The sequence below is a fragment of the Typha angustifolia genome, chromosome 8 (assembly GCF_048772165.1).
Source record: "Typha angustifolia cultivar Huaian chromosome 8, ASM4877216v1, whole genome shotgun sequence".
NCBI classification, from domain to species: Eukaryota; Viridiplantae; Streptophyta; class Magnoliopsida; order Poales; family Typhaceae; genus Typha; species Typha angustifolia.
In genome coordinates this window covers 3,673,932-3,695,813 of record NC_133246.1, presented here as the reverse complement: position 1 = coordinate 3,695,813, position 21,882 = coordinate 3,673,932, and the positions used below count along the sequence as shown (strand labels likewise).

Genomic DNA, 21,882 nt, shown 5'->3' with positions numbered 1-21,882 from the left:
TGATATGATCCTCCAATCTGGAGCCTGTCACATGAACAAAGAATGCAACTAGGCAAATAATGGGATATGTGCAACTAAAAATTAGAGCCAAGTTTCCATACTGTCAATAGTTAATAGCTTAATTATATCGATGGGAGCCGTAATAACCCGGTAATTGAAGCAGGACCATGTGGTTATGCTCCCATAGTGACACGAGGCTCGACGCGCCACCGGGTCAAGTATGAAATGGTAAGAACTGAACTCTCACCAAATGAGTTCATGAGATTGTCACCTGAGAAGCATTTGACTTGCATAGTAGTAGTATGCTACTGAAAACTTGACTCAAGATTGTAATATTATGAGTAGTATCTAGTAGCTAGATTGTTATTAATTTGTAGGAAAATATATAGTAGTGTTAGGTCTGAAAACTTGATAATGAGTAGTAATTAATATAGCAAAACTATTAGCTAGATTGCTATATATCAATTGGCAGGAAAAAAAAGTTTCATGGCCAGCAACTGTTAATTTTAGCTTTATAGTGGAATTGAATCGATCTAAAAGTACATAAAATGTTAATGCATTAAGAACTCCTAATTTTCCTTTCTGTTTGCCTTAATTTACTTCTCACTGAATACCCTTTGCCATTGTATTCTTAGTTTCCTTTCTGTGTCTCTTGACATACTTGGCATCAAAGTTACTTAATTTTCTCATTGAAGAAGAGGAAAGAAAAGAGAATTAGATGATCAATAACAAAGCGAAGAGCTTTTAATGCCAGACAAGATTTTCCCATAAGTTCCTCCTCTTAAAAAATGCCAGAAAATATAGTCAAACATTTCCTTTTGCTTTTGGAATCGCTTTTATATAAGAACAACAAAAGAAAAGGATTTGGAGGCAATGCTTGAGAGTGATAACATTTGCCATGTCAAAATTTGATGAAGACTTCTAACATGACTGTGAGATGAAAACTTCTTCAGTCGAAGAAATATTGATATCTTTTGCGACGGAGCTGAGCTGATTTCATTTTATATAAAACACATGTTAATCTAAATTAGAACAATATATATATGATATGATATGATATGATATACATCCATATTATAAACTCAGAAATTGATTTAAATGCCATGGCTCGAAATATATCACTAGTTTCATTGCAAGATATACATGCATATGTGTGATATTTTAGTGATACCATATCGACAATGTTACTCGAATATATATATATATAATATCCATGGAGCATAGTAGATCCAATGGAATCACAAGAACAACATGCATGCATATTTCATTGTAAATTATACTAAACATTTTAAGGAAATTTTGGAAGTATCAATATGGAAGATGAAGTAATTATCAAGTCCTAGAATACATAAACACGCATGGCGATTAAGTTGTTCATAGAGGCATGCATGCATGGAAAGCAAAGGAACGATCCATAGCAACATCACACTCTTTCTTTTAAGAGAAGCATTATTATATATGATGAGAGATTGCATAAATTCAAACACTGCAGTTGACTTTGTAGTGCCCAAGAACTAGTTCAAGTTTGATCTCACGTGTGCAGTGCTATATAGCTAGCCGTAAAAACTTTGATACCCTTTTTCCATCAATTAGCAACTCAATATCTTTTGGGGTGAGTAAAATTAATCGATGGTGCATCTGTGTGTAGATCCAAAATGGAGAGAAGCATGAACTACACACACTTGGCTATAAATATTATATGAACTTTTGGGAGTATCAATCTTGATTCTTGAAGATGAAGGTGATTGAATAGACACGAGTGGACACGTGCATCGAAATGACATCATCGAATGAATGCATGCATGCATGCAAGATAGCACCATGTACACCAACCTCCTTGATGTAGGTGTGCAATTCATAGTTGGGTTTTAATTACTCTATTTGATGATGTGAGCCTCAGCCTCTGCTAGATGACTATGATGTATCTCTTCTATATATCCATTTGAGCAGGCTATGGACATACTCTTTGGGTAAAGATACACACACCGATCTCCATGAAGTGTATGTGTTTTATATGCACCAACCTCCAATGCCACTATATACAGTTCTCAATAAATCCTTTCCTTTTGGTGAATATAATGTACATCCATATGTACACATATCATTCAAATAAAAATAATCAAATTGAGAGTCCATAAAATATATTTTTAGTTCTGAAGTGGGTTATTTTTAGATCATAGAAAGGTTAATTTTTTTTTTTTTTTTTTAAGGAGAAGAAGATGATTCCCAAGTAATCGATAAATAACGCATTTGTAGATCCAATAATATAATGGGGATGCATTAATATTTGTGTAGTTTATACTAAAACACCTTTTAGAAGAAGTTTAGGAAGTAAAAATTGTATAGAAAAAGAAGCACTATAAAGTATAGAACCAAGTCATGGATGCAGAGATTGGCCCATTCATCCAAGCACATTAGCACATGCAAAAAGAAATCTTGCAACCTCATCCATAAACTATTAGATTCTCCCAGACAACGCCCACAAGATTTCAGAAGATTATCTTGGAATTGGAACATTCCAATCACTCCAAACTCCAAACCAAATACTTGACAACTATTGCCACGCCCATCTGCAAAAGTTTACAAATATTTTTGGCCATAATACATCACTCAATTCTCGACCTTCACTGCCTCAGGATTCTATGATAAAAACTCCTACCACCTACCGAGAAAAATAAAACCCTTTCTATCAGAGTTAAAAACTCCTTTTGAGGATTTTCTTGGCTATCTGTCAATTGTATTTCTATGGTAAAAAATTATTCAGACTTGGCTCAGCTCGCATCAACCTGCACAAGACTGAATCGAGAACCTATTTTTAAGCTGAATTGAGCCCAGGTTGCTGGGCCTTTGTTTAAACCTATAGAGCCAAGCCTAAGCAAGCCGTGTATATATTAATAAAACAACAAATTTGAGCCGAGCATGAATAAGCCGGCTCTAGCTGCTCAAGCTTCACTCAAAAATTTAATCATAATATAACAAACTGGGTACAACCCATTATTTCTGAAAAAAAAAAAATTCTAGTAATTTTTATTAGGGCACAACTTAACATGAAAAGTGCCCTTTTCTCTAAAAGTGTAACTTAAAAATATTTCTGTCACATACTAGGTATGGCACGTTATATTTTGTATGAACAAAGTGCATTTTAACCTTTAACTCCTCACTTTGTCTCAAAAACAAAAATTAATTAAAAAAAATCACTGGATTCACTATTCTTCTAAAAAAAATGAAAAAAGAAGGAAAGAAAAAGATTCTGATATGAGATGTGAAATATTTTACTGGAAACTGCAACTGTTATACCTTGAGAGCTGTTCTGCAAAATATTCAGCTGCAGTGAGGACCGATAATTATAGGCTGAATAGATAGCTACTAATCCGTTATACTTCAGATATATCAAAGAAAACGGGATTTGCAAACTTTATATCTGCAATGGCTGTGCATAAGGTCACAAGCAATTATTGAGCTTCTGAGTTTGCTTCTGAGTTCCATCAGATGCATCACTTTTGTGCCATAAAATAAGAGTCTTTCTTTCTTCCTCAGCTCAAAATCGAAGAACATGAGAACTAACTCTTCCAAGGAAGATTTCCCTTCAGTAAACTAGTTCTCTGGTCATCCAAAAAAATTAAACAACTGAACCTTAGAGAAATTGACCCTAGTCCTTTCTGTATACCAAGGTTGGGTAGACCGGATTCCACATGTTTTTCTGGACGTAGGCAACCATTTCCTCCTTGAAAACATAAAGAATTATGTCAAAAAATGGAAGGTGTATCAATTATATTTAATGGACAAAGGAATCCCTGATCCACATAAAGAATAGATTCACCTGATTAAGTCTTTGAAGCTCCCGGGCATCCATGTTACGATATCCCTCTGCTAGATCCTCTGCTACTGCTTCCCTCACCACAGCTGCAGCCACCTCCTTTGTTATGTCACGTATGCTGCACAGAGAAGATATTCAAAAGCAAAAATTTGGGGAAGCCAAAACATAAGAAGCACTAGAGGCAACACTAAGGACCTGGATATTGAAGGATATATTATGCCATTGAGAACTTCCTCTTCTTTCATATAAGCAGCCAAGCTATAATAGGTTTCATGTAAGCACAATATCTGAATGTCCTGACACAATAAAGAAGAATCTTTAAGATAGAAAGGTTATTTGGACTACCATTCAGCTGCAGCCTGAAGCATGCCATCGGAGATGATGCGTGCACCAGATAAAAGGGTACCAAGACCTATCCTGCATGGCCACACCGCAATGGAAATAAAAGAAATAAGGAAAAACACATATGAAATGCAATTAGAAGAAAGGCAACACAACTAACCCAGGAAAGAGATACATGTTGTTTCCTTGATTGCAGTGGCCAACCCTACCATTTCCTGCAAGGAAAGAGATATATTGCTTAAGTGGCAGTAGAAAACCATTTCTTCCATCAGTTGTTTAACCGATAGACATCCGAATATATCCATGCTGACATTTAGTGGATCATTAGCAGCCAACAACTGCAATGATGATTATCTGTTGCATAGCAATAGTCATCTCGTTGATGACTACTAAAGTTTAAAGCCACTTGAAACAGACTATTTCCAAATAAATATTTTGGGCCTACATATTCTACATTTGACCTAGCAAGGAGTGTTACGGATGGACTGTTACAGATTTATATAGCAGCAAGGAAGAATACCACATAAAACAATAGATGACACAATATGACCTACCTCAGTGGTATGTTGTTTTATTCATATTTGATACATAACAGACTACAATTGTATAACACACTCAATTGTACCATCAAACTCCACCTAGGATCAAGAAACAGCACATTTTTATTTTTTACTTCCAGAAATATGATTCTGGTAACTCCAACATTACTATCATTATGAGAAGCTTTCTGTGATGCAACATATCATTTACCAGATAGTAATACCGGCACTGTAGACTGAATTTAAACTACTCTAGCGAACTTTGTTATATGCCTGAACTTTCTACTTAGAGCAAGAAAATTATTTATGTAACAGTACGAAAGAAGATGTACCAAGATTCACGTCATTAAATGGGCTTCCGCTAGCAAAAATTATGTTCTCCCCAAGAGTAGAAAAGGCTTCTTCGGGTGTGCATTCAGCTACCACATAGAAGATCAAAAGAATAAGAAAATTAGTACATAAATTAAGGCAGATGAGAACTCTCCACTTCACGGACCATTTTTGGTAGGATTTGACATTGCAAAAATTGCTGGTCTAGAAGAAGAAGAATCCTTTAAGGCTTCTAAAACCTGAAAATAGTAAAAGATCAACATTAAGCATCCTTCATACCTTTTAAAATATATGTCAATAATTTATTTACGAAAAAGATCTATTTTACATAGTAGGTAAAGCCAATACAGCATTACACACTGAAGGGGAAAATGAATGTGAGGAAAAAGAATCTATTTACAGAAATCCCAGTAATAGATATTAAAGGATGACAGCCTGAAACAACAACTCACAAAACATTTTCAGGACCACACTTCCTCTTCAACCAACCAACCAACAATGAGGTAACTTCCACCAAACAATCAACAAATGATATTGATCCCCTATTTCATCATATCTGTAATATTTCTTCAATTTGATTAAATTGTAAATGCCTTGTCTACAAATGTACAGAAGTTGATATATCAGAAGCAAAGGATCACCAATCTTTTCAGAATAACTACCAGGGACAAGGACAGAAGATCTACAGAACTTACCAGAAACTTTAGATAGTAGTACTCACTACTCAAAAGAGCATCTTTCACATGGATGGGATAATAAAGGTTCTCAAGAGAACCAGTAGCCTTGTTGAGTTTCTAGACATCTTCACTTTGCTAGTGCATCTTAGCTTCTTACTTTTGCATTCACATTTGCATCATGAGTGTTCCCATGGAACTTTAAGAATTTACAATTGAACTTCAAAAGTAGAAAAGCTTTTGAATAATCTTCCGTTGTATATAATACGCTCAGCTTATAGTCATTTTAGACTGTTTCTTCATGTCTCTATTATTGAGGGAAACTTAAGGCTAGAGTTAAGGCACTCTGAGAAATCATCCAGTAATTCCAAAAGCACATTTGCATACCCTCCTCCGTACAATCAAGTCACTTGATTCCTTTAAAAAGAACCAATGATAAATGTCAAACTTATTATGCTTTTACATTTTAAAGTTACCGAGAAACCTTCTTTTTAAACAATACATCCAAGGTTTTATAGAATAGATTAGGAGGCTATCTAAAAAGCAATCCACTAAAGGGAAACTCATATAATGTATTTGTTCTATAACATATCAAGTAAGAAGGAATTAGGATGTTGCGAACTAAAAGAATGATCCACTAGACTAAAATATTGCTCCATTTTTAACTAGATATTTCTTTATGTTGTCTGAACTTTGAGTGAAGCAATGCAACTCGTGAAGGGACTTCATGAGTATTATTTGAGTGATGTGATTGGGAAACCGGCTATCAGCTGTAAGATTTTTTAAAAGAGATACATGTGCAACATTTTATGTATGGGTTCAAACAAAAGGAATGCAATAATTCAAAGTAAAATTGGGAGTTAGGTTGCTTTATGCAAGCCTAGAAACAGGAAAAAACAGAAATTCCAGAACTTTGAATTCACTGTTATATTGATCCATAACTGGCAAGAACCTCTATGTTTCTTGTTTACTCGCTTATCACCACAGTCAAGTAAACTTTAAAGCACATGTAAGTATGTAACTACCAATATATAATTCTTGGAAAACCAGAACTTGTCTTCATGTAAGAAACCATATAAGTAATTTCAGACTTAATAAAATGAGATTCAATCAAACCAGACAACAAAAGGAAGGTTATCAGCTTAGGAACACAATATTGACATAGGGGGGAAACAAACAACTAGACTTTGTACAATTATATAATTACAACTTATAGATATTTACCTCATTGGAGAATAAACCACCAACTGCAGATAATCCTAGTAGAACGTCAGGCTTTACTTTCTTAACCTGATTCATACACAAAACGATGCATAAATGCATTTAATATAGAATAATCCAGGTCTAAGATATTACATACAAAGTCAGAAAACAAAAAAAGGTATTCAGATTTCAGGGTTCCTTCACTGAACTAAGGATGCTAAATGCTTAGTTCCATTATACATAAGGTAGAAATACAAGTTTCTTAGATGAGATAGAAATTATTACCTCAACAAAGGAATCACGGATTGCTGACAAGAAGACAGATTTCTCAAGACAAGTTAATTAACTATAACCAGATTTCTCATCAAAGTAAAACGTAGGTTTTCAATGCAAAGGGTTGAGAGACCACAAGGATACATAAAAAAGTAACAGCCAGTAAACAAATGTTCCCAGGGTAATTCATACATGAGTAAATTGAAAAATAAACCTTTACCACATTATTGTATATGAATATCAGTTGAATTATAGAGAGTAAGAGAAAGTGTTGAAAGAGATAAAAAGCATATTCATGCAATAATTTCATGCTAATAGACTCATCTCATATGTCCAGAGAAGTGAGAACAAAGAAAGGTCCTGGTTTCAGGAGCTTTAAATGTTGTTTTATATCAGTTATTCAGCAGTAGGACATCATATGTTATGTTACTGACCTGTGGACAACATAATTTTTGCTCACTAAATCCAAAGAGACTAGAAAAATACTATTTTTCAGTTTGGATATTTCATTCATAAAACCAATGACACCTATAAATTGGTTAGTTTAACAAAGAAAAAAAATGTCTTAAAAAAGGTGTGAAAGAGGAAATCCCAAAGTAGAGCCAAGATAGAAGCTACTTTTCTTTTTCTCAAACAGAAAGATAGACAATGAAAAAGCTAGAAATTGTGAGCTGCATCAAAAGATTGGGACTTGTTTGCCAAATACATCTAAGATCCTCCAGGTTCCTTCTTATAAGTTATAAGCATCTTTTACTAGTATGAAGCCAGAGAACTACGGGAAATAATCATGATATGCAATTATTATCAGATTACGATGACAAAAAAGGGAAATTTATAAAGTTTGTAGTCAACTGGACTTCATACAATTTTGGCCTGTAAAAGACTTCCAAATACTCAACAAATCAAGTTGCGAAACTTGCCTATTAAAGGTTGTGCAGTAAAATACAAATACAATTTTGCTTTAAAGAAAAGCAATTCAGAAAGCGTCATGATAATCCCTACTGCACAAAGTTAAAGAAGCTTTAGTTTTTTTTTCTTATTCCATATGTACAATATATATCAAATTTTCATTTCTTTGGAACTCATACATATTGCGTAACAACAGATTTATTTCACATTGATTTTAATTTGTTATGCTAGTGACTTGCTTGAAGCTGTTTCAACAATAACCTAGAAAATCAAATCATATGGAATTATGAATATATGTACATGAAAAAAACATTAAGGTATATGGCAGAATTGAAGATACATACAACTTCAACTAGGCTTGCCCCTTCACTTAGACCTTGGTGACCCGCTTCTCTAAGCTTTTTCGCAAATGGTAATGCATCTGGATCAATGTTTGCACGATCTTCTGTTATTAGACCCTGATATTTCATGCAGAGGATTTTATAAAGAGATATATAAGGAAGTATAAGAACAAAAGAAGTATCATATAACAGAAAGGGGATTTGATGGTTCCTTGAAAGAAAATAAGACATGATGTGATATTTTTTTGAGTTCTTGGAAATGAACTTTTAACATTTTTTTTGTTCCAAATATTGAATAAAATATAGCTGTCAATATTACTACGGTAGATTACTTCATTCCAGGGAATGTCCTTATAGGCAAAGATTTTCATATTGAGTGGCAACCACTGCCAACAAGAAACTCCATTTCAGCTCATGCCAAACTGCACACAACTTTTGGCATGAGGTTGTGCTACCCCTTGCAGATGGCTAACCTGCATGCCCTGTGCCACCTACTCAGAAAGTCAGAATTCTAGCAATAATCGATATTGGGTGGCACGACCCAGTTAATGACAAAACCACATTGATATGCAGCATGCACGCCCAGTGTGGCAAGGGAAGTGGCAAAGCAAAGGTCATTAAAACTCAAAGCCCCTTCCCTTATCACGATTATGTTGTCCCTTTATTTGTGTGTATATATATAAAGATACTGAAGTTTTCTGTATACCAGCTTCCTGGGAAACAAGAATGCCTACAACATGGAATCAAAATTATATTTCATAAGCAACTTGTAAGGGATAAATTAGATGTTATTTCGAAGAAATAGATATATTAATAAGATGGCTTCTGGTGCTGCCTTCTAGTACCATGGTATTTGTAAATAAAATTAAAGTTTCATACTCACCATAGCATCCACCACCCAGAACTGGCTTCTAGCACTCTCAAAGGCAGATTCATTATTTCCCAGCATTCTTGCCATTGTTTTACTTGCAGCATTTACTACTCCTATTCCAGCACTGTAAATGAATCAACAAATTATTTGATACCATTATTTAAGTAGCTGAGACTGAGATTTAAGATATATTGGATGCTCCAATATAAGCAGCTCTTAATAGGGATCCCAAAGTTTTGGGGAGAAGTAAAGAATTTCAAGAACCGTGCATCCCAAAGTTTTGAGGGAAAAATTGTAATAAAATTATCAAAATAAGCAGCTCTCAATAGGCAACAGACTGATAACAACAAAAGGTTTCCGAGGCTGAAACTATACCTAGAACATGGCTCAGAAGACAGTAATTTAACACCTCTATAGAGGCTCTTAACTAATATATGTGTATATATATATATATATATTGAAATTCCTTAATAAACGGAAGAGGTTAAGATTCAGTACTGTACTATAAAATGTTCAGCACATCACTGATGTATGAATGACACCAGCCCTATGCATCTTGATACAGAAAAGGCCAATAAATTTTTTTCTTCGCCAAATAATTCTTCTTTTTTTAAAGGGAAATCTTTTTGAGTAATAATCAAAATCAAATGCATCTTATTCACCTATATCATTATTTGACCATGATAAGATCAAAATTAGCTATGTAATTAGAAAACCAGGAAAAGTCAATAGCAAGAATCTTATTTTCTTGAATGCAATTATATGATAGATAATACATGCACTAGTGTTATTACAGTACTTCTGCAACTATTAATCCAAAAAAACAATGAGAAGGCATCTGAGAAAAGCTTCTGGTACCTAAGATTATGGTATGAGAAAGCAAAGTGATAAAAAAGTTGCAATTTCAAACCTTCCAGCACCAGCAACAACAATTTTTTGCTTTGGGAAGTCAATCATCGGCTTTCCTTGTGCCCTTACAGCTCCTAAAAGACCAGCTATTGCAACACCAGCAGTTCCCTTTGGGCAACAAGAAATTGATCAACTTAATGCTGAAAATTAGACACTTTTACTTTATGAAGATGTAACTAATCAACAAAATGATTATAGTTCTTTAAACGTGGACAAAATGGCAAAATAAAAAATCCAAATATTACCAAGCATCTTTAGAGGCCGTTTGGTTTTATGTATTTGAAAAAACCGCATCTACATATATAGAGTACAATTCAAAATCAGTTTTAAAATTATGAATCCCATGACATATGCTTTCCAAGTGCGACTAGGGGCCTATGTAGCATCTTGACATCCATTTAATTTCAGTGGATATCAAAACACATACTCTCAACCTTTGATCGGAAGAACGAGGAAAGACTTAGGTTCTTCCGCTTATAATGGTTTCTCATTGAACACTATAGATACAACATCTTGAGATGCATGATTGACAACATCTGTCTATCCATTAGAATATAAGCATCTCCTTACCGTATGCATACATCTGTTGCATGTTATACTAACTACTAAGAATTGCTGTGCTTGTAGAATGTGTCGTGCCGGCCACCAATCAATACAGTACATGCCACGGTAAATGACATGCCAACAAACGGCACGGTTGGCATGGAAAAGAACTGAGAGAGAGAGAGAGAGAGAGAGAGAGATCTATTTTGGAACCCTTCACCACCACCCCTCAATCTAAAATCATCCATAGTCATCGGCTTTAGGCTAAGCTTGCAAAAAAATAAGGGTTGTGGACCAGTGAGAAGAGAGAAAGATGATGAGTTAGCTTATCAGACCCTATTTTAAGCAATAAAGGATTCTGACTTGTCATAAAGGATCCTCGATGATCCAGATCCTATTTTAAGTGATAATGGATTCTAACTTATCATAAAGGATCATCTACAATTTGAATCCAATTTTAAGTGATGCAGATCCTATTTCTCCACACCCATCTTCTCCATGAAGTCTAGGAAACAAAAAGAACCCTAGTAATGGCCCTTTCTTCTTCTCTGGCTTCTCCACGCAATTACAGAAGTCCTATGTGAGGCCTTTCTCACTCATCGGAAGGTTTTATAAGCCTTTTGGGGATGCCGTCAGCACTCCTGTGCCATGTGCCAACATAGCATTGACACGATAAGTGTCGGCCGACACTACAATAAATGTGTTATACTAAAAGGTGCCCAACTGCTCATAAGTTACGCATGCCAACTAAGACGTGCACCAAAAGCTGCCCAGCTGAAGTAACATAAGTATCTCCTTATGGTGTCTATACATCCATGGGATGTTGTACCATGAGGTGCCCAACTGCCCATAAGTTAGGCATGCCAACTAAGTTGTGCACCATCAGGTACCGGACCACCCATTAGGCCTGCCAACAAATACACTTGTGCATATAATAATTACTAAATACCATCCTCAATAACATTGTCCTAGAGCACAAATAAAAGTCGAAATGGCTCTTAAGAAAAATTGACAAATCCTAATGATCGGCTCTCAACATGCATTAACCACTAAAATTTCACAAACATTTTTTGATCAAATAGTAATCAGGCAAGAGATTGTCTTAAGCTTCACAGAAGCAATAGATAAAACACTATCTTCCTTACGCTCATAAAACATTGTAGAGCATTCAAAACTTTCTTTGGAGATAACATGTATATTGATAATATATGCACACCTGTTGATATAAAACTGCAGCAGATTGACAAACAAACAATTGAATGTGAAAGGAACTAGGTAGATTGAAATACTTCTTACCTGAACATCATCATTAAACATGCGATAAGTACTTCTGTAACGCTGCAACAATTTGAATGCCCACTTGCTTTGGAAATCTTCGAACTGCAAAGAACAAGAAATATTCATCATGCCTCAAGATGGATACGACAATATGATCATATAGGACTTTACTAGTAAACAACAATATGTGTAATTTCCAAAAAATACCTGTACGATGACATTGGGCCAACGAGTAAAAACAGCTTGCATAAACTCATCAATAACAGAAATATATTCATCACCATCAAGACGATGCTCTTGAAGGCCTAGGTCTACACAATAAAGAAAAACAGAATTTGTAACTTTCAGCATAATTAACAATATCACAGACTGTAAACTCATCTGCAAAGAGAAATGCCATGTAACATTAGCATTAGAGTGATAAGAAATAATAGATCATACATTGAAAGCATACACAGCAATCAAAAGTCCTTTTGAGAAAGCATGCATCAGTGTAAAATGGCAGAATTAAAATCAGAAGCCAATGGCACTATCCCAGTACATGGTGAAAGTGAAATACACCATGAAGTATATAGCTACATAATCTCATACGCCAATGCTGCTCTAACCCTCTGACAACAAAATCATGGATGATGTATAATATAGCATTCTGAGCTTTCAGGGGACTGAAGGCATCAAAGATTGTTGGATAGACCCTAGTGCTAGTAAAGATACTGCAGTAGCAAGGCACATGCCACTCCATGGCACCTAGCAGAAAGATCAAGGTTCCAAAAATCGGTATCGGGATCGGGATCGGCCGTCCGAAAAAACGATACGTATCGGCTGTATCGGCCGTATCGGCTGCCTGTATCGGATCGGATTATTTTAATTAAATAAAATTCTAAATATTATTAAAAATGTTAGAGAAATTTCTAAAAATTTAGAAAAAATTATAAGAAAATAAGAAATAATAATTACTCACATATAAAGCCTAAAAAGTAAAAATATCTTTTTCTCCTTCTCTTCTTTTCTATTCATTCTCTCCCACATTCTTTTTTTTATCTTTTTCTCTCTTTCTTTCTCACCTTTTTTTTTTAATCTTTCCCTCTCCCACACTCTCTCTTCCATTTTCTCTCTCTCATTCCCCATTTTTTTTAATCTTTCCTCTCTCTCTCACTCTCTCTCTTACTCTTTCCCTCTCTCTCTCCTTTTCTCTCCCTTCCTCTCTCTCCCTCACTCTCTCCCTCACTCTCTCTCTCCCTCTCTCTCTACTGCTGCTGACAGCAGCAGCTGTCAGCAGACAGCTGTCTGCTGCCTGCTGCAGCCACCTGCAGCAGGCAGCAGGCCAGGCCGATCGGGATCGGCTATAGCCGAGAGTGGGATCGGCCGAAACTCAAATCCTTGAGAAAGATCATCAACACGCCTTAGTGCAGCTTGCAAATATCAAAGTTGTAGGTCATCTTATACACAACTCTTCACAAGTCTCAGGGAGGTTCCTTGTTGGGGAGGAGAGTCCTAATCCAAGAGAAAGATGATGTTAACTTATTATTTGAACCCAATCCAACACAAAAGATTTAGCCATTAGGTGAGGGTCCAAGAGTCAATATTTATCCTTTTCAATTTTTGCTATCCTCCCAGTGTGAGATTAAACCATAAAAAGTGAATCTCAAAATGTCAGGGCAAGAAAAAATTCAAGATATTGGTCCCTTGACCTGGAACTTCAGAATTAAATTAGAACTGTTAATTAATAGGTAATGTGCAGGTTTAAAAGAGGCTAACCAAAATTCTGCACCCTCTTATCAAGATAAAGTACACAATAGGTGGAGCCACATAATGATGCAGATCAAGAAATTCAGTAAATTTGAAGTCCTGAAAATGTCAAAGAAAACCTTACAGAGAGGATCTTTAAGAAGTTTCTCGTTGTTAGTTCCAACATCAATCATCACAGGAAGAACCTGGAAGACAAGGATAACATTGAAAAGCAAAGGAAACAGAAATAAACTTTGCAAAAGGGAACTTTCTTCCACTTACTAGTTACTACTTAAAACAGCATGTGTAAGTGAATATAAACTGACAGGATATGACTATGTTTTCTATTCACCGGTCATACTACCAATGAAGAAATTTGGACGTGAATTTTAGGAGATAAACTCTTCTCACAGTTCCCAAAATCAGCTACTCCCGAGTTGGATCAGCCGATCCCAATCCTGACCTGAAATGTTTGAGATAGGCCAGTTTCGGTCATATCTGCCAGATCGGCCAAAACTAATTTTTTTTAAAGATCCAGTCAAATCTAAAATAGATTTGACCTAAGAAATATTAGTAATTAATATCTCCAACTGCCTTCTTTTCAAGTTTTTAATTTTTACCCTCTATCTCTTACACATAATTTCCTTCCACCCTTCACATTTTACCGAGCTCATGCAGTGAGCCCCTCCGGCTATTCCACACTCTGTTGAACTCGAGTGAATGTTTTTTCTCTTTTATCTATTTTTTCCTCATTTCTTTTTTCTCTTTCTCGCCCACTCTTTAAATCTCATTATGTTATTACTATAGAACATCAACGAAAAGAGGGATCTCTCACGTCATCTCACTTATGCAATAGTAATTTACAAGCATAGAAATTCACCAAATTCAACTTAGAATTCATTATGGTTTTGAGTATTTTTTTTTTTCAGTTTTTAGGCTTCATGTGTGAGTAATTTTTATATTTTTTTATTTCTATTATTTTTTTCTAAATTTTTATAAAAGATCATATATTTTTAAATAATACCTAAAATTTTGCATAATTAAAAAATAATCCAATATGATACAAGTGGCCGATACGGCCAATATAGACGATACGTATCACTTTTTTTAGTGGGTGATTTTAATATCGAGTTTCAAAACTTTGCTCTTTCTTTTTTCCTAAAATATAACTAAATTTCAAAATTTTCATTCAGGAAACAAAACTTTGGCCAAATCCAAGGAGGGGGAGGAGAATGCCCAAGATGAAGCTCATGTGTTGTGCTTTATGTTGATGTTTGGCCACATATTAAAGGGACATCATATAGGAAAGTGAAATTTGTTTGACAACAAAATGGATGCACAAATCATCGGGAAGTATATCCTCGATTCTTTAATGGCACGCATTTCTTATAGAATTTGATAATGCAGCTAAACCAGCTTAAAACTCAAACTCAAATTCTATATATTGTATTTTGTGACAAAGGGTTCATGGCCTTCAATATCATAATTCATGATAGAGACCAATACAAACACCAAACAAACCAAAGATTCTCTAAAGAATGCTCATGTTGTGCTATAGGGGTGTAGTAATATCTGGATTATCCGAAAATCTGATCAAATCACCGGATGTGCATTGGCAATTCCAAGATACAATCATAAATGGATATCTGATGGAACTTCCATACATCCAATGTTTAAATGCATTGGTATACATATGTTAACATAATCAGAAATTTTGGATGTCGAAGACTCAAAGTTAGTATTATGCTACATAAGTGGAGGATATAAATCAAAGATTGAATATTCGGTAAGAACCTAATCCCAAATGATCAGACTCTTAATGGTGTAGATACGATCATGAAATTAGATTGCAATTAAAATCCAATCCAAATCCAATATCCTACAAAGCTAACTGAAATCAGACTCTACTTCCAACCCAGCTGAATCCCCCAAATACTAATTTACACGCAAGTTACTGTTCACAAATAACTATCACCCCGATGAATTAAAGAATACAAAACAATGATGAATTTTATATTCCTAAAGCACCTAAGAAAATACAATAATACGACTGCATAGACTGCAAAAGAATTCAAAATCATCACAGAACCAAGATAATTATAAAGCTAGTCCTTTCTAGTATAAAGCTAGTCCTTTCTAGTATAGAGCTAGTCATTTCTAGTATAGAGCAGAGAGAATTGGCCAAAATCACATATTTAAGGGAAGCATAAATCTACCCTCTGAGGATTTATTCCAGCAGCAGCAACATAAAGATCCAGCTTTCCAATAGCGATTCCAATGCCCTGAACCCCAAGATCACCAAGGCCCAAAATCCTGCTTCCATCAGTCACTACTATCATGTCAACCTAACACAGGTCATTGCCACTTGTTAACAACAATCAGAGCACTTTCTTAGCATTACTCTAAAGATCTGCTCGCTAATAAAAACTAAAGAAAGCAGCTAGTGAGCAAATACATATATGTGCTATGTGCATTGCGATACCAATCCTTGATAAACATACGCATAGCTGTGAGATTAAATATTGCTAACCTACAAAAGGGAAATTCCACAAGTTAGGAAACAAAAAAACAATGGGTCAAAAATATCCTCTATGCACTAGATAGAGTACATCAACAGCATGATATCGTCCTTACCCTTTTATGTGGATATAAGTACATTAGGTCCACTGAAGAGGAGGTCCATCCAACAATAAATACTACAGCATTTGCATTCACATAGATATATTTTTCATATACGAGAGCTCCATAGTGAAGTACATAACTCAAATAATATAAATACTCAAGTTCATGAAACATTACATCCTTATCTTTAAAGGGAAATTTTGAACAGTATATATGAACATATGATCGAATGAAACATAAACTCACTTTAAATTGCATATGGGGGTCTCATAAGTAAGGAACCATCCAAAGGATCACAAATATTCTGAAAGAAAATTAGAAACGAAGAATAGCTTATGGATCATCTCTTTTACAACATTCCACTGTAGATAGGCTGTGTTCTAAGTTCTAACTGTAAAAAAATAAATAAAGACAAGTAAAGAAATCAGATAACAACATTGTAGGACGCTATATTTTAAGTTATGATAAACAAACAATAAGCTAAATTAATTTGCAGAAAGGTCGCCTAGATGTTTCCTCTGATATCTAAAAACTTCAATATGTATTTCAAATAAAAGTGAGTCAAGTGACGACAAAGTACTAGCCAAGATATCAATTACAGCTGATTCTTGAAGCATGAATTATTTCGTAGATAATGCTAATAAGATGAGAGACAACTATAGCTACCTGATCAGCTGGCCAATTGTAAACCATTGACATCATCTCCCCACGGTCTTCTGCACTAAAATACATTCCCCGTGGCCGCCGGAACAGCCCACTATAGTTCTGGCAGACAAGGCCAACAGTGGGTGTATAAACTATAGGTGCATACTCCTCAATGTTATCAACTAACACCTGTTAAATGATCAAAAAGGAGGCAATAACAAGGGTAACCATTATAAAAGAGAAAGATCTGGAAAGTATTTACTGAAAGAGCATTTCGTGGTAGAACAAAGTGCCTACAAAAGCATTCTAACAAGAAAAAAGCGTCACAGATGCTCTCAGTAATATGAAGATAAAACTCCACTGTTTTGATACTATGTGTCATGGTCCATGACAGGGCGCTGGAGCTGAATGGAGAAGAACTGTAGCTTTTACAAATAAACCCTGTATCAGTGATACAGGGACTGCCTATTTGCATTTGAGTTCCATATCAGTAGCAATGTTCCATATAAGCCTTTAGTTAACCCATGCTATGGACATGCAGTTAGTTAGGGTGAGGAGTCCAAATCCTAGCAGTTAGGAGCAGAGAGAAAGGGGATCTGGGGATAATATCAGAAATCCCCAAATCCATTGTAATTGCTTTTTCATCTCAATCAAAAGGCTAATGAAATAGCTCCCGTTTTCAGCTGGAGAGGGAGAGTTAATCCATTCCATTTCCTTAAAGGCTAATTGCTTCCAATCTAAGCAAAATTACTGCAATTCGAGGTTAATTGCTGCTGTCGGGGTTCAGATCCTGGCTATTATAGTTATTAGATTTATATATAATTTTTTTTATCTTATCTCATAGTGACTTTGTATAGATAGGGGTCAGCCCCTCTTTGATCATTAAGGAAATATAAACATTTTTCATCACTCTTCTCTTCTCCTCTCTCTTCTCCTTTAACTCAATATGGGATAAACCAACTATCATTTCATGTTATCAGAGCGTCCCGATCTCTAGCTCTCATTCTCCAATAATCAACTCCCTCTTCGATTGTTTTTCACCATCGTCGAACTTAAGAGTTGCCACCTCACTCCTCGAGCTCGCTGACGCTACAGCAGCCACTACTGCAACCTCCATCACTGCAGCAACAACTTTATCGTAGATACCTTAGCTCCCCCAGATTTATCTTTTCTAAATCTCCCTACTTCTAGCTTATCCTCCATCCTCTCTGAGATGCCTGGTTCAGCCTCACCATCTACATCCCACATGCTTTAAATTTCTCTATCCATCAACACGCCTTTGCTACTAGTTCATTTTGCTTCCCCGGGTGTCTCTCGCTGAGTCCCCAACCCCAAAGGAGTACCCCCTCCCATGACGATTTTGCCCTACTTTTATACTCATAGATCTTGTCCTCCCACAACTAAGCCTCCCACTCCTTGTAGTATCTTTCTGATTGTCTCATCCTCTACTATGACGGCTCATACACCCACTCATCATTACTCAGAGCATGAGAATCGATATACTCCCCCCCAAACCCCCAGTTTCACACTTTTCTTGCAGCTACTCACTCCACCCCTTAGCCTAGGTCCTATCATGAGGTAGTCCAAGTTCCAGAGTTACAGCAAGCTATAGCATATGAGCTTCAGGCCCTTCAGCAGATGCATATTTGGGATGTTGTCCCTCGCCCACCAGACATTGTGCCTATCAGCTGCAAATGGATCTTCAAGGTCAAATACTGACCTGATAGATCCATTGCTAGGTACAAAGCTCATCTGGTTGCTCGGAGTTTTACTCAAGAATATGGAATAAGTTACAAGGAGACATTTGCTCCAGTTACCCGGATGACTTCTGTTCCGCACTCTTCTTGTTTTTGCTTCCAGTCACCAATGGCCTTTACATCAAATAGATGTGAAGAATACGTTTTTTCATGGTCTTCTTGACGAGGAGGTATGCATGGATCCTCCATCAGGTTTTCCTCTTCCTTCAGGTCACATCTGCCGACTGCAACGAGCTATCTATGGCTCAAGCAGGCCCCTCGTGCCTAGTTTGATTGGTTCTCACGGCCTATGGATTTTAGGAGAGCTCGTCTGAACCATCTATGTTTCTATGATTTTTTGCTCAGAGTCATCCTCCTTCTGTATGCCGATGATATGATTATCACCGGAGATGACTCGACCGGGATTCACTCCATTCACAACATCTTCAGAGTCAATTTGAGATAAAGATCTCAGTCTTCTTCGATATTTTTTGGTTATCGAAATTGCTTAGTCATACCATGATCTTTTGCTGTCCCAACAGAAGTATATTACAGACATTCTCAGTCGTGCTACTATCACAGACACTCATCCCGCTGCTACCCAGTTGAGCTTCATGTGAAGCTTCAGTCCGATGACAGTCAGTTTCTTCCATATCCGACTAAATATCATCAACTAGTTGGAACACTCGTGCACCTGACCATTACTCAGCCTAATATCTCTCATGCAATTGATCTTGTCATTCAGTTCATGTAGGCTCCTCGATCTGCTCATTATACTGCTCTTATGCATATTCTTCGATACCTTCGTGGCACCATCATTCATTCTCTTTTCATGCCATCGACTTTTATCTTGGTTCTGCGAGCTTATTATGATGTAGATTATGCCAGTGGCAAGTTTGATCGAAAGTCTACTATTGACTTCTGCATTTTTTTAGAAGATTCTTTGATTTCTAGGCATAACATGAAGCAAAATGTAGTCTCTCTCCAGTACTGAGTCAGAATATCGTGTTATGTGTGTGCCGACTAAGGAGATTGTTTGGCTCCGTCATCTCCTTAGTGATATAGGTGTTCCCTTACCTCCCCCAACTCCTCTTCATGTCAACAATAATAGTGCTAAAAAGCTCACTGAAAATCCTATTTTTTATGAGAGGACGAAGCAAATTAAAGTCAATATGCACTATACTCGTCAGTAATATCGAGCTGGCATCATTTCGCTCCATCACCTTAGCACTGAAGAGCAGATTATCGATTTCTTCACGAAATATCTTTCCCTTCCGCGCTTTGCGCATTTAGTTGGCAAACTCTCAATTTATGATCCACCTTGAGTTTAAGAGAGAGTATTAGAGTTATTAGATTTATATATTATTTATTTATCTTATTTTATGATGACTTTGTATAAATAGCGGTCAGCCCTTCTTTGATCGTTAAGAAAATACAAACATTTTTCACCACTCTTCTCTTCTCCTCTCTCTTCTCTTTCAACTCAATCTGGTATAGGTTAATATTTTCACTGCCAATATGGAATTCCTAGCATAGCAGTGTCTCAAACTCCAACAATTTTGTAAAGCTTACCTAAGTAGTTTGTGAAATTAGTTGGAAAAATGTGCACTGAATTAAAGAAACTCACCTTATAAAACATTGTCTCATTTCTGTCATGTAACCTGTTGAGTATTCGCCATTTGGCCAATGCATTAGTGTCTGATGGTCCATCTCTTGCATATAATGCTAGTCTTTTCAGGTCAACCACTGGTGATAAAAAAAAAATACTTACTATGATTTCAGAAAAATCATATGATATTATACAGTATTCTAAGGCCGTCATTATGATGTTGAAACTTATTGATTAGAGTGATAATTCAAATTCTGCTACCTATCTATGCCTCACAAAAATTCCTAAGAAGTACTTATCATAAGATAGAAACAAGCTAGTCTTTGGTAGCATGGTTATATGCTGATACTAGACTCTGGACAAGAATATATGATTTTATTTGCAAGAGTCAAAGATGATAACAAGGTCCAGTTTAATAAAAATAACTACGACTTTCTGACATGAATTAAAAACGGACAATGTTCGTATCACCTAGTTCTATATAGCTGTACGATACACGCTTACCACCGAGATCAACAATAAATGCATAACTATTTTTGGAAAAAGAGGACAAGTATGCCCCAAAGAACAAGATTGTAAACACACAGAATAGAAGATTCAAGAACTTACTGAAGCGGTCGATCTGCTGTTGGGGAGTCATCACATTGGGCGGAAGCAATCCTCGGAGATCAAGCCGGTCCCGCTCAGTCATCGAGAAAGCCGTGCCCTTTTCACCTCAAACAGTGAAGAAACCCCACGAAATCAAATCTTGGAAAAGTTCTTGAAAAATAGAAAAAGAAAATCGATAAGAATCGGGATCGAAGGATGAGGTTAATACCTTGTTGAACCATGGATCGTGGAGGATGTCGAGGCTGCGCTTGTGGACGATGGTGGGCCGAGATCCCTCGGTGGTGAAGGAACGCCGTGATCCCTCGACGGCGGCCGTCCGATGATCCAACCGACGGAGGAGTGAGGAGGAGAGAGATCGCCTCAGATGAGGATATAGAGAAGGAAAGATCGCCATCTCCTTCCTATCTCTCTCTCTCTCTCTCTCTCTCTCTCTCTCTCTCTCTCTCTCTCTCTCTTGGAAGAGTGGTAAAGTGGTGCGGAGTCTAAAAATTTCCAACGGATTCCTTCTTCTTTCTTTTTCTTGATTGGATTTTGGATGAGGGTCGAAGAGAGCGGCCGAAGAAGTCGGACTGTCGATCGGTCGATGAGGTGTCAAAAATCGTGCCCGATGATTAATCCGGAGTCTGACTGTCGGAGTGATTAGCGGATAGATACCCTGATTTCTTATTTGATTGGAATTTTCAAATTACACCCCATATTTTTCATCATTTTTTTTCTATAATTTTAGCCTTGGTATATGGTTTACATACTAATTAAATTATTACAATTCTTTCAAATTTCTTTTTTTGGTTTAGCCCTAATAAATTTTAAAAAAAACTGTCATGTCTTAAAAATAAATTATGTATATATAATTTATACGCGTTAACTATAAAAAATATATACTTTGATTTTAAAAAAAATATCA

General features: G+C 36.1%; 1 protein-coding gene across 1 annotated transcript; it reads right to left on the bottom strand.

Annotated features, from left to right (window-relative positions):
- Positions 1-3,256: 3,256 nt before the first annotated feature.
- Positions 3,257-21,558, bottom strand: LOC140764753 (NAD-dependent malic enzyme, mitochondrial). The gene is made up of 19 exons (XM_073103487.1): positions 21,187-21,558; positions 20,979-21,075; positions 20,388-20,506; positions 17,046-17,213; positions 15,974-16,102; positions 13,903-13,963; positions 12,237-12,340; positions 12,048-12,131; positions 10,210-10,316; positions 9,312-9,423; positions 8,432-8,545; positions 6,927-6,992; positions 5,195-5,267; positions 5,031-5,117; positions 4,320-4,374; positions 4,163-4,234; positions 4,013-4,075; positions 3,821-3,935; positions 3,257-3,724 (listed from the first exon to the last, which is right to left on the bottom strand). The coding sequence occupies exons 1-19, from the start codon at positions 21,370-21,372 to the stop codon at positions 3,650-3,652; spliced, it is 1,887 nt and encodes a 628-aa protein (XP_072959588.1). The 5' UTR covers positions 21,373-21,558; the 3' UTR covers positions 3,257-3,649.
- Positions 21,559-21,882: the final 324 nt, after the last annotated feature.